The 12,005-nt window shown below is 56.8% G+C and overlaps 7 protein-coding genes across 7 annotated transcripts; all 7 read right to left on the reverse strand.

Annotated features, from left to right (window-relative positions):
• Positions 1-1,067: 1,067 nt before the first annotated feature.
• DQ04_05261000 (hypothetical protein) lies at positions 1,068-3,419 on the reverse strand (the record flags this gene model as incomplete). The annotated part of the gene is made up of 1 exon (XM_009314080.1): positions 1,068-3,419. One exon carries the CDS (start codon positions 3,417-3,419, stop codon positions 1,068-1,070), a length of 2,352 nt encoding a protein of 783 aa, XP_009312355.1.
• A 523-nt stretch (positions 3,420-3,942) lies between these two features.
• On the reverse strand, positions 3,943-5,331 carry DQ04_05261010 (putative S-adenosyl-methyltransferase mraW-like protein; the record flags this gene model as incomplete). Its single annotated transcript, XM_009314081.1, has 1 exon — positions 3,943-5,331. The coding sequence occupies one exon, from the start codon at positions 5,329-5,331 to the stop codon at positions 3,943-3,945; it is 1,389 nt and encodes a 462-aa protein (XP_009312356.1).
• Positions 5,332-5,542: 211 nt separating this feature from the next.
• DQ04_05261020 (transmembrane protein 234) lies at positions 5,543-5,911 on the reverse strand (the record flags this gene model as incomplete). The annotated part of the gene is made up of 1 exon (XM_009314082.1): positions 5,543-5,911. The coding sequence occupies one exon, from the start codon at positions 5,909-5,911 to the stop codon at positions 5,543-5,545; it is 369 nt and encodes a 122-aa protein (XP_009312357.1).
• A 291-nt stretch (positions 5,912-6,202) lies between these two features.
• DQ04_05261030 (hypothetical protein) lies at positions 6,203-7,528 on the reverse strand (the record flags this gene model as incomplete). The annotated part of the gene is made up of 1 exon (XM_009314083.1): positions 6,203-7,528. The coding sequence occupies one exon, from the start codon at positions 7,526-7,528 to the stop codon at positions 6,203-6,205; it is 1,326 nt and encodes a 441-aa protein (XP_009312358.1).
• Positions 7,529-8,298: 770 nt separating this feature from the next.
• On the reverse strand, positions 8,299-9,888 carry DQ04_05261040 (coronin; the record flags this gene model as incomplete). The annotated part of the gene is made up of 1 exon (XM_009314084.1): positions 8,299-9,888. The coding sequence occupies one exon, from the start codon at positions 9,886-9,888 to the stop codon at positions 8,299-8,301; it is 1,590 nt and encodes a 529-aa protein (XP_009312359.1).
• A 374-nt stretch (positions 9,889-10,262) lies between these two features.
• DQ04_05261050 (hypothetical protein) lies at positions 10,263-10,580 on the reverse strand (the record flags this gene model as incomplete). Its single annotated transcript, XM_009314085.1, has 1 exon — positions 10,263-10,580. One exon carries the CDS (start codon positions 10,578-10,580, stop codon positions 10,263-10,265), a length of 318 nt encoding a protein of 105 aa, XP_009312360.1.
• A 461-nt stretch (positions 10,581-11,041) lies between these two features.
• On the reverse strand, positions 11,042-11,326 carry DQ04_05261060 (hypothetical protein; the record flags this gene model as incomplete). The annotated part of the gene is made up of 1 exon (XM_009314086.1): positions 11,042-11,326. One exon carries the CDS (start codon positions 11,324-11,326, stop codon positions 11,042-11,044), a length of 285 nt encoding a protein of 94 aa, XP_009312361.1.
• Positions 11,327-12,005: the final 679 nt, after the last annotated feature.

Raw genomic sequence — 12,005 nt, forward strand, 5'->3', positions numbered from 1 at the left:
CAAAAACACACACGCCACCCGACGCCATCCGAGGCGCCACGGCCCAGTGAGGTCCTCTTCCGGCTGTGCAAGGAATCAGTGGTGACGCGCCGGCATTGCGCATCCCCGCTCACGCGCCTCGCCGCACCACGGCGGGCCGCCCACACAGCCCCGGCACAGCAGCAGCGAGGGCACGGCGGGAGACGACAAGCCACATCCACTGCACCAACAGCGGCGCCACGCCCTGCAAGGGTGCCCGCCGCCGGGCCATCTTGGCACCTCGTCCAGCAGATGCAGCTGCCCCAAAGATGCGGGCACAGCAAAGGCTCAGGTTGATGAAGCCGCAACGCCAGCGGCAGGAAGACAGTACACAACGGTGTCCCAAGCTCCCTCCAGCAAGGGCCCCCCACACAACATCATCTCAGGCCATCTCAGGGCACTGCGCAAGAGACACCTGGTACCCCACACTGGTGCCACCAGGCGGTCCGTGTCCTATGCCCCTGATGCGTGTGCGGGTGTTCGCTCTGGCATGCTTACCTACATTTCCTGCACCACCTGCACCACAAACACTGCACTTTGCCACAAACCGCGCAGCTGCGACATTCACCCAGCACATCAAAGAAAAGAAAGAAAGACAAAAATACGCTCAAACCCGGAGATGTCCATCCCACAGGAATATAACTTCGAGCGGCATCGGGCTCTGTTGTAGAGGCATAGAGTCGTGTATATCTTTTCCAGTACAGCACTTATATACGCATCAACATTATATGCGTCAATTACTCAAACGACCGTAAAAAGGAAACAAAACGCTCAGGGTTAACAGGGCGGCAGGTCTGTTCTTTCCTCCACTCGAAATCACACACCACGCCCCCACCAATTTGCAAAGAAAAACAATTTGCTATCCTCGTGGTAAAGAGAAACAACAACTTGGAGATACGAAAGGATAAAACAAACAAAATATGTTTTAAAAAAGAAATATAGAAAACATCAACGATTTAAAGGAAAACGAGGGCGTAAGCCCGGAACGAAGCCGGTCTTCAGGGAGACAAACGTACTTCCTCACGAGTCGCAGAACAACTTCGACATACTCAGTACAGGGCCGCAAGTCCCCACACGCCCAGAAGCAGCAGTAACAGCATCCGCGCATGCGCTTGTGCAGCGTCGTATTCATCGGACCTCGAAGCATCCACATCGACTGTGCTGTCCAAAGAGGACTCTTCACGGTCCGCCTCTGGGCACTGAATCACCTCAGCCAGAGGGCCATCATCTTCATTCTCCCTTCGCCCACCGCCATGATTGACTGCGGGCGTGACCGTCTCGCTGGTTGCGCGAGGAACGGCGTCCGGTGGCGACTGGGGCACTTGGGGCAGAGGGCTCGCCCCGCCGTCAGTCTTCGGCATCACAGCCGTCTCGGCGCCAGGGATGGCAAAGGGGCTGGGGGCCTCCAGCCTCGCATCCGGTGCCACAGCAATACTATCCTTGTACAAGGACAGCGTCTCTACCTCGTGGGGGCTCAGCACGCGGTTGTAGAGGAGAACGTTCGCCACCGTCACAGAGCTTGACGGGCCCTTGCTGCCGTCCGCGAGCCCGCCAATGTAGATGTGTGAGAAGTCGCGCACCTTCAGGGCCGGAGGCAGCGGCTGGGCTGCGCCTCCCAGAACCTTCCCATCAACGTACACAGAGGAAGTGTCCGCACCCATCGTGATGGCAACTTGGTACGGCTTGTTCAACTCCCATGTTTCTTCCGCATTCATCAGTACACCACCGTATACGGGTCTCCATTGGTAATTCTTCCCGTACGACAGTCCGAGGACCCTCTTCCCCCCACCCACGGTCATGCTCACGCCCAGTAGAGGATTCTTCTCGCATGCCGGAGCCTCGCGGATCGTCACCGTCGCCACAAGGGTAAAGGCGTTGTTCATAAATTCGTAGCGTCGATTCTGTCCTTGCAGGTTCACTGGCCACAGGGCACCAGCACCGTGCCCCTTGAACAGCAGGCCGTTGGTCACCTTCTCTGCGCCCGTCACGTTGGCGTCCACGCAGCGGTACACGTCCTGCCAGTGATGGTCGTCCGAGTTGCCGGACAAGAACCCCACAAGCCCACCTGTGGGGACAGCAGCTGCACAACCGCCGTCCGACGGTAGAGCCTCCGACGCGGTGGAGCTGCACGTCTTCGAGAAGTATTCATCCTGCGCTTTCCACGTCCTCACCACGGATCTCACCAGCTCCAGCTCGTCGATCAGCTCCGCAAAAATAAGGCTGTACACCCTATCATGGCTCATCTCGTGCAGACAATACAGCTTGCCGGCCTTTGTGTACAGCAGGGAACTGTAGGGGCTGTCCTCGTCACCATCAGAAACCTGTCCAACGTCAAAGATGCGCCTGTTGTCCGTCACCCAGAGGTGGAGCCGGTCGCGCAGCCACCTCCCCTTGAAATTCAGAGGAACGGTAAACAGCATCACACGCACCCCCTCAATGGTCACCGTGATGAAGCTGCCTTGGCTACCGGGCTCTGTACGTGAGGGTGAGGGGCCCCACACACGAGAGAGCGTCCCCACAGCCTCGGACCACGTCTCTCCCATGTCCGTCGACTCAAACACCTTGCGGGGGGCGTTGTCAACTCGGGCGTTCATGATGAGCTTCCCCTCCCACTCCACGAGGGAAGGTTCGGAGCAGCCAATATGAGTGTTGCCCGACCCAAATGACCACGACGCACCATCATCGTCCGAGTACATGATCATCGAGGTGATCTGTTTCTTCTCGTTCGTGGCCTGTACAGGGAATACAAGAGTCTTGTCATTTAGCACAATGGCTCTGCTCACACCGCCCAGGAACTGTGCCGATGGTGCACCTGCGATCGTCTTGGGAAAGATGGATTTCAGCGACACGGGCTTGCCCCATGTGATCGTTGCGTTTGGCTTGCCACCCACGGTTGTCTTGTTGACCTCGCCAACAGCCAGCAGGGGCTCCCAGTCGCTTCCATCACCCTGCCAAGTCCAGTAGGTCGAAGTTATATTGTAGCTCCCCACCAGAACGTAAATTTTGTTCCCCTTCACGATGACTGTCGGGTCCAGCACACGGGAGCGTTCACTGTTCACACGGCTGTTCTTGATTGCGATTTGCGTTTCCCACGTACTCCCACCATCAACGCTGAACTTCACCGCAGTTTCAATGAAAGCGTTATCATCATCGCTCAAATACCGAGCGTCTCCTATGGCGACAAGCACCCCGTCCACCTCCACGAGTGAGGGGATCCGGAAGGAATGAGCCACCCTCGGCACAACTTCTCCATCGTCCTGCTCGAAGGGCACCGTCGACTTCCCTCGCGCAAAGAGTTCAACTCTGCGCGAATTCACCCCCAGAGCGTGCGTGGGCCGTATACCGTCGAACGCAAGGAGGAGGGAGAGGAGGAGGAAGACAAAACGTGTATGGCGCGGCATTCAGGACCCTGTTTATCTCAGCCTCTTGCCTGGCTCGGACAGAAACAAATATCTTCGCTATGCTTCAGAAGTGGCTCGCGGTGTGTATCCGGGTTTGGTAAGCCTTACCAGCACCAGGTTATAGTGTGTCTCTTACTGTCGACGGTCGCAGAGAAAGAGGAAGTGTGAAGGGGAGCAACAGAGGGTAGAAGAACGCAAAAACACACACGCCACCCGACGCCATCCGAGATGTCTGTCCCCACCCTACCAGGGCTCAAGTCCACCGGTACCGCCACATAGACAGTCAGTAGGTGGCGCGGAAGAAGGGCGCCGCGCGCTCTCACGCCACGGCCGATATCAATGCTTTGCCCCCCGCTTGTTTGTTTCTCCTATTGTCCGAGTAGCACATAATTGTTACAAAGTAGAAGCCCCAGTTGGGAAAAAAACCTTAGCATCCACAATGTGAGTCTGACCAGTAGGGTTGAAAAGTTACAGGCAGATACCAGTGTTGTCATTCGAAACTCCTTGTCAGTGACAGCTGTGACTACTTGACATCGATGCCGATGTCTAGTGGCGGCAGTTGGCTATTTATCTCCTGTTGACGCCGCTCGTCGTGCTCAATGTCTTCAAATGTGAAATTGTTTGCTGGGAAGCCGTGCGTCTGACCGGCGTGCATGCCGCTGAGCCAACGGAGTGAACTCTCCTGCAGTTTCTCCTCTGTGAGTGAGGTGGTGTTCTTCAGCACGTAAGATGACATTGCGATGCGGGTAGCAACCCACATCTTTGTGTGTCGCATGAAGCCGTAGGCGCCAATCTCCTCAGCTGGCACCGTTTCTGAGTAGCACAACAGCGCGTGTGGGTGGCTTTCAAGTATGCTTCTAATCAGATGCTCCTCCCACAATAACCGCGAGAACACGACCAAACGGCCGTTATCGCGCAGTAACAGCAAAGCATTCTCAATGGCCTGCTGCAGCTCATATTTCTCGTTGTTGACGATGCATCGCACAGAGGTGAGGAACTTCCACGACATTGGCGTCTTGCGACGGCTCTGCTGTGTCCGCCAGCCGTCGTCAGGAAGCATATCGCCTGCGGTTTCCACACAAGCAAGTACATCCCGTGCGCTCGCAAATGGGCGCCGCTGCCGCACCTCGCGTGCCATTTTCATTGCCTGCTGGGGTGTGAGGATGCCGTAAGCGCACAACGCCCTCGCCAGGGCGTGCTGCGGCACACTGTTGAGGTACGCAAGGGCGCCGAGGCCGACTTGCCGCCCGTAGCGCATGTCGAGAGAGTGCGCGTCGTCATCGAGGAGGAACCCACGCTCTGGGTCCTCCAACTGCGTGTCAGAGGGGCCAGCATCAATCATAACGGCATCAAAGGACCGCTCGCCAAACATCGACTTTGATTCCGACATGATCCTGCAGAAAAAGCGGAAGCGGTCGCCACCGAACTCATCGGCCAACCCCCGTGCTACATGGGACGCACCACGGTCGCAGTCAATTGCCACGACACGTGTGTATGGACTGCCGTTCTCGAGCACAGCGCCTGTGTGGTAGCCGCCGCCCAACGTGCAGTCGAGTACGTCGTACGACACGAGCCGCTTCTGCTTTGTCACGCGCAACTCAAGGTCCCCCGTTACTGTTAAAGCGTTGTGGGATGATGTCAATGAGAGGGCCGCTGCATGTTTCCTCATATCCTTTTTTACGAGCCGGCGCTTCTGGAGTGAAGCCTTTTTAACATCGAGGGCACGGCGTATGTCCAGTGTGCTCGGGTACCCCTCCTCAACTGCCCGCGTGGCGAGGTGCTCCGCCAGCGCTTTTACGTCATGCCACCGCAGTCCTCCACAGACGCCTTGGAAGAGCGGCTTCATCATAAGGGGCGGGTGCTCAACGCGGTTCATCTGCGACCACCGCCGCGGCGCAACAATACGTTTCATATTTGCATCTGTTTTATGTTTGGTGGCAGGTGTGTTTAAGGGTGTGAGTGTGTGTAGAAATCGCGAACGAGATCGAGAGAGAGTAAGGGGAAGGAGTGTGTATGTTATTAAGAGTCTCAAAGGCGTTGCCTCACATATTCAAAAGCAATAGTAATCCATGCAACATGCCCGCCACAGTTTCTCAGAAAGACTCCCACAGGTGCACACCTGCTCAGGCGTCCGTCGAGGCGGCGAGCCCACAGAGTGCCGTCCCACTCACCACCAGGCAGCTTCCCAGCAACGTTCGCGGCCGCAGTGTGCCCTCCTGCAGCACGAGGACGCTCACCAGCACGGTGATCACAAAGGCCAGTGCATTGGCTACTATGCTGCCAATCGCCACGTCAACATCGCGCAGGCCAGCGAAGAAGAATACCGATCCGCTCAGGTTGGTGAGCTGCGCCACGAGGTACTTGGGCCGCGACGCAAGGAAGCACAGGTCCTCCAGGAACGAGGTGGTTTGTGTGGCCATACCAGTGCTGTAGCGTTTCAGCAATGGGTTTGTAGTGCCCCAGATGACCGCAGCGAGCAGAATGAGAAGCATCTCTCGTTCTGTCTCTTTTGTTTCGCTTTTTTTGGGGGGGTAGTTGTTGTTGTTTGGTGTATTTTTTTTGTAAAATATTGATTCCATTTTTCGGGGGGGTTACGGTACAAAGCGAGAGGAAAAAAAGAAAAGAACAAACATGGGCAAAGCAAACGCAACAGCAAACAGGGGGAGACATAAAGTCTTTGTGTTTGGGGGAAGGCACTTCCGTTTTCCGGTCCTTCTGATGTTGTTTTTTCTTGTTGTTTTTCCACCTCTCTCACTACAGACCGTATTCCACCATTGCCTTTGCTAACGCTTGGCGAACTTCCGCTTTGTCTTCTTCCCGTCAACGTAGCCTGGGAATTGGCCCCTCTCGCGGCGCCGGTCGACAGAGAGCAGGCCAGACTTCTTCAGCGGAATGCGAGTGAGCGGCAGCAACTTCACCAGAGCGTTAGCGACGGCCATGCGCAGCGCAAAGGCCGCGATCTCATTGGCAATAGAAGGCATCGCATGCCCCTCCGACACAATGTGCACGTCAAAGTCCCTATAATCCAGCTTCGCCTCATCGAACGGCATGAGCACCATCTCCATCAGCCACGCTTTGTTGTCGAGCACGAGGGAGAGCGGTTTGCCCATCACCGTAATGGCGCCGTTGTGGTCGCGGTTCTCGCGCAAAAGTGCGGTGAATTGGTACTTCTCTCCATCCGCGCAGCCGCGGCCCACAGCGATGCCGGTCTCTGTGTCCACCTCCGCCTCGTCGATGCGCACACCGATCTGGTGGCGCGAGTCCTCACCGGCCACCTTGCGCGCAAAGTCCTTCAGCACCGTGTAGAAGTGTGTGTAGCTGTCCGAGCTGTCGGCGGCGAGTGTCGCCCTGCTCATCAGGCCGTAATTCTCGAACATGACACGCACGTCGTCCCTGTTGAACTTGCGGCGGCTGAACTCGAAGAGGGCGTGCTCCGTCTTGAAGGCACGCGTCTCGGTGAGGCGCCCCATCCACTCAAGGAAGTTTGTGTAGTGGCCGGGGGCGTTGTCAAGGCCGACCGCATCCGCCGTAATGGTGCGGCTCAGTTGCCGCGACGCGGTGTTCATCGGCTTGCTGATCGACTCCAGCGTACACTGCACGAGCGCCTGCGCCTCATAGGCGCTGAGGTCGGGAAAGAGCGCGGCGAGGACCTCCCCGAGCTGCTCCGCGTCGAGGCCATCAACGGATGCGTAGTAGTCCTCCACCGACTGGAAGTAGACGCCACCGCTCACACGCATCCACGCCTCCTTCAACGACTGCGCAGTGAGTTCGAGGCGCAGCTCGTCGCGCAGCGAGGAGAGTGTATTGTGCTCGGCGGGCACGTACTCACCGGGATACATCGGGTAATCTCGGAATTGGAAGAGGTTGCCGTGCGTTGCCTGCCCGCTCGCCGCAAAGGCGTTCTCGCCCACCTCGAGGGGCATCTGCCGCTCACGCAGCTCCTCCTCCAGGCGGGAGAGCTCCATGTCCTTATTACGCTTCACGTGCGAGTTCACCCAAAGCAGGCGCTCGCCGTCGGTCTGCGGTACGCCGGGGGCTGCAGCAAGGCGGTTGGCGAGGCGGAACAGGCGGGCGTGCCGCGCCGTCCGTGGTGACAAGAGGTGGTGCATGCGTCCGTACCAAATAGACGTATATAAACGCCTATGCGTGTGTGTGGTGTGTGTGTGTGTGTGTGCGGAGGAGGATTTGTGGCCCTAGCCAGACACACATACACACACAGAGGCGCAGGTGTGTATATATATGTGTGCGTTCGCTCGCTTTTATTGTTGTTGCTGTTTTTCGTTTTCGAGGGAGTGGGAAACAGATAGACAAAGAACAGACGGGGTGATGGAGCGCATGTGCGTGGGCGCGAGGGAGAAAGATAAATGGAAGCAGAATGGGGAAAGAAGCGGCAGCGTCAGCAGATCACCCAGACAGAGGCCCCCAAATGACCTCGGTGGCAGGCACGCACGCACACAGAGATATACGGGGACAGGTATACAAGCAAGACGCTTGAGCAAAGCCTCAACACCCTACGGTTTTTTTTTCTTTTCTGTGCCCTCTCGAAATTCCTTTGGCGCTGTTTCAATGTCTATCTGGGTCGGTGTCGCACCACCACCACCACCAACAACAACAATTCGGTGAGTGGTGCGGTGCGCACAACGCAAAACAAAAAAGGGAGGGAGGTGGAGGTGGAGCATTCGTAGGGCGCAAAACCAAAATGAATAGCACATTATAATATGTGAGATCACGAGAGCGATACAAATGGTCCTCTAGCAACGAGCAGATTTTTTTTTTGCTTTTGTTTAAGAAAAGGCAGTGAGTGATACAGGAAGTGTGTGTGCCTCCGCGAAAAAGAACTCGGAGAGACTGCACCGCATATTCGAGCATGGAGGCCACGCTACGAGCTTATCCTGGAGGTGATGCTGACTATCTCGTCAACAGTCTCCATGACAAGACGTAACTTCTTCTCCATCTCATCTCGGCACTTTTCAGCTTCCTGTTTTTGTCGCTCCAGCTGCGACGTAAGAGCCTTTAGCTGTATCATTAATTTTTCCGTGTCTTTTTCATGATTTTTGACTTCCGATACCCGCTGACTCGGCTCCATAGCCATGGGATCGATATGCCTCGCCGGTGTGGTGCCAAACAGGTGAGCTCTGGCAGGCGTGGGATTCACTTGCTGAGAATGTGCTGGCGTAGGTTGAACGTGCTGGCTTCTGGCTGGTGTTGGGGTAAAGTTCTGGCTCCTGGCTGGTGTGGTACCACCTTGCGTTCTCATTCCTGGGGTCATCTCAAGAGCTGTCTTCACCTCACGTTCAGTTCCATCAAATACGGCCTGCATTCCCGTCACAAGGGGCTCACTGTTCTCCCCGTTGAAGTACTGCTCTGCTGTTAAAGCGGGTTTGTCTGCGAAGGTCGGCGGGTACACGTCCATCTGCAGCTCAACGTCCGCCTGCCTACGCGGGAGAAGCATTTGAATTGTGTAAATAGATTTAGGTGTGAGTGCGCAAAAACGTGCTATCTCGCACTGCCGCGTGTCCAACGACCATTTCGGGAAGATACAGAGTCCCTTGTGCACCTCCGATGATGTGTAGGCGGAGCAGTTCACGAGTCTCCCATCCATCAACTCGTAGAAGCGGATGCCGCCCTCCCCTCTACTCGCAATGTACAATAGATTGGTGTCCTCATCGAAGAAGGGCAGCATGACAGAGCTGGACTGGTCGATATCCTCTGTCTGTGCTGGCGCCGTCATGTTGCGTGCGTCCCAGACCATCACCTGGCGGGCCTGCGCCTTGTTAAAGCCGGTTGTCATAATGAGATTCGGTCGTTTCGCCCAGAGGCAACGCTGCGTCTTGCCGCTCTGGTGGGCACTCCCTGACGCGACAATATCGCCCTTCCTTGGGTCCATGATATTCACCTTCTTGTCCTTCGACGTGGAGCACAGCAGCGAGCCGTCAAGGTTCCAGTCAAGCGACATAATCTGATCTGTGTGGCACTTCAGCACCTCGCCCGCCTTACCGCAACTCACGTCCCACACGTTGACTACCATGTCGGCGCCTGCGGAGGCCAGAACGTTGGCCGCGCTTGGGTGGAAGTTGATGATGCCCACCTTCTTGCTGTGCCCATGTAGGTGCACCGTGTGGTCGCTGCAGTTCTCCGTGAGCCCCTCCTCGGGGATGCACCACCCCATGATGGTACCGTCCTCACTAGCGGTGAAGAGTTTAGTGGAGTCGAACGGGTTGAAGGCGACGTCAATAATGGGGCCCTCTTGCCCCAACAGAATCGGCGGGTTTGCAGCGACCTTGCCGTAGTCGGTATGGCGCAGCACCGCTGTGCTGCCGAGCTGCGCCCACGGCACCGCAAGGAAGCGGTCGCTGCAGGCCATCATGTTGCTGCAGTCCCATATTGCGCCTGTAGGGGAGACGTTGAGGAACTGTTTGTCCAGCCTCGACGGGACAGACTGCGTGTGACGGAATCGAGAAATGGCCATGAGCCCTCCTTCTCTCTGTGTGTGGCTGTGTGTGTGTGTGTGAGAGAGTATGCTGCTGCACTCCAAGGAGCAATAAAAACAAAAATAAGAAAAACGAATGCAACTCTCATATATATATATATATATATGTCGAGAGAGAGAGAGAGAGAAGGAAAATTGAAGCCAAAAAATTGGTGTAGAATCACACAGGATGAGAAATGGGGGACAAAGAGGCAGACAGACACAGAGAGAGGGAAATAGGGAGAGTTGTCACCACTGCTGCTGCGGCTGCGGCTGCCGTTGTTGCTCTCGACCAATGTCGAAGATGGCATGCGCAATGGCAGAGCGGTGCACGTGGCCTCAGGCAGTCGTGCTTCCCCACCCCAGTCCTCCGCTCAGCTCGGGATGGGTTTGTTCTTGTTATGAACGTAGCTGGAATCCTCCAGCATCTTGCTCGCGTGTTCCTTCCTCTCATTGATCTCATTCCTATACTTGCGCCAAACGTCCTGCTTGAGCAGTTCATTGACGTCCTCCGTCGGCAGGCGGAAGATGGACACCACGAAGTCCGTGTTGCACATGAGGAAGAGGCCCGACGCCACCACGAAGCCCATAATCACACGCTCGTAGACCAAGTGGCTCTCGTACCTCCAAAACATGCGCCATTGGCGGTGCTTGTTCGTTAGGTACACTGTGCGGAACTCCCTCCTGCGCATGTCCCACAGGGTGTGGTACCACCGCACCCGCTCTGGCAGTTCGTATCGATTTTTCATTCCTTTTCTTCGTTGTCTTTGTATGTTTGTATCTCTTGCGCGTCTTCTCTATCTTCCTGCTTGCGATAACTGAAAGCAAAAAAAAAAAACAGCAACCCAACACACACGACGCTCGCGCGATCCCGTTGTTTTCTCCGCGGGTCCTTCCACAGGCCGTTTCCCACCCACCCCCTCCGCGACCGTAGCAAAGGCAGCAGGAAGGCCGTAAAGAGCAAAATAGCAAATAACAAATAAGAGCGGAGGTGGGAGAGAAAGAGAGTCGGCTGGAGGCCCACGGCAGCTCAGAAAGGTCACTCAAATGGGAGAGCAGTAACGGTATCCGCAGCAAACAGCACACACACACACACACACACATGAAGCACCCTCCCCCCCATGGAACAGACGAACACGTGTGCGTCTCTCCCTCAAAGAGGGGTTACATCCTCCACGTCCGCCGTGGCCCAGTGGCTGCCGTCGTGCCTGCCGGCCTCTTCCTCCTCCACCACCGCCTCCTCCGCGAGCGCCACTTCCTCCTCGGGAGTAGCAGCAGCTGCAGCAACTTCGCCAGTGGTCCCTCCTTTCCCGAGGCTCGTCGCCTGTAAGTGAGTTTCTACGGCGCTAGACGCACTCACGTCCTCTTTCTCCTCCTCCTCCTCCCCCTCACTCGCGTCCGTTCCTTCGTCCTCCTCCTCGTCCTCGAAGTCCGTCATTGTTGTGGCGAACGACGCTACGCTGTGTTCCGCACACGACGCCACCTCATCCTCCTCCTCGTTGCTCCTTTCCAGATTCGTGTGATACTGTTTTGCGTGTGCGCCAGGATGTGGCGTGGGGCACACCACGCACTTGCTGTTGTAGAGTGTCGAAAGCAGCAGAGACGCGATAAGACCGTCTGCCGTGAAGTACTCACGGGGGTCTACTCGATCGAGTGTGTATGGGGCGACGTGCACCGTACACGGCCAATCCACCTCAGCCCACACCTGCGGCGCGTCATCCAGCACGGCGACACTTCGCGCCTTTGGTGGTTGTTCTTGCTGCTGACGCTGCGTTGGCGCGCGGTCTAGTTCCTGTAGAACCGCTACTGTAGACTTGACGCAGTTCACCAGGTCCTCTTGGAAGCGCTGCCGCCTGTCCTCGCCGCTGGCAGGCGTTGGCGTGTTGCTAGCGGGCCCAGTTTGCAGCAGCAACTCCGCTGTGAAAACGCGGCCGGCCCCTCTCAGGAAGAGTTCGCCGTCGGGGTCCAGCAGCTGCGACAAGATCGCCTCGGTGCGCCGCCGCGACGACTTCGTCACAAGCACAAGCGGAATGCCCCACTCGACCCCGAAGCGGCGCAGCAGCCGCCGCACGCCCCGGCGCAGGTAGACGGTCTCGGCGCGCAGCGACGGGTGCGGC

This window comes from Trypanosoma grayi (assembly GCF_000691245.1).
Source record: "Trypanosoma grayi strain ANR4 Tgr_526_V1, whole genome shotgun sequence".
In the NCBI taxonomy this organism is placed as follows: Eukaryota; Euglenozoa; class Kinetoplastea; order Trypanosomatida; family Trypanosomatidae; genus Trypanosoma; species Trypanosoma grayi.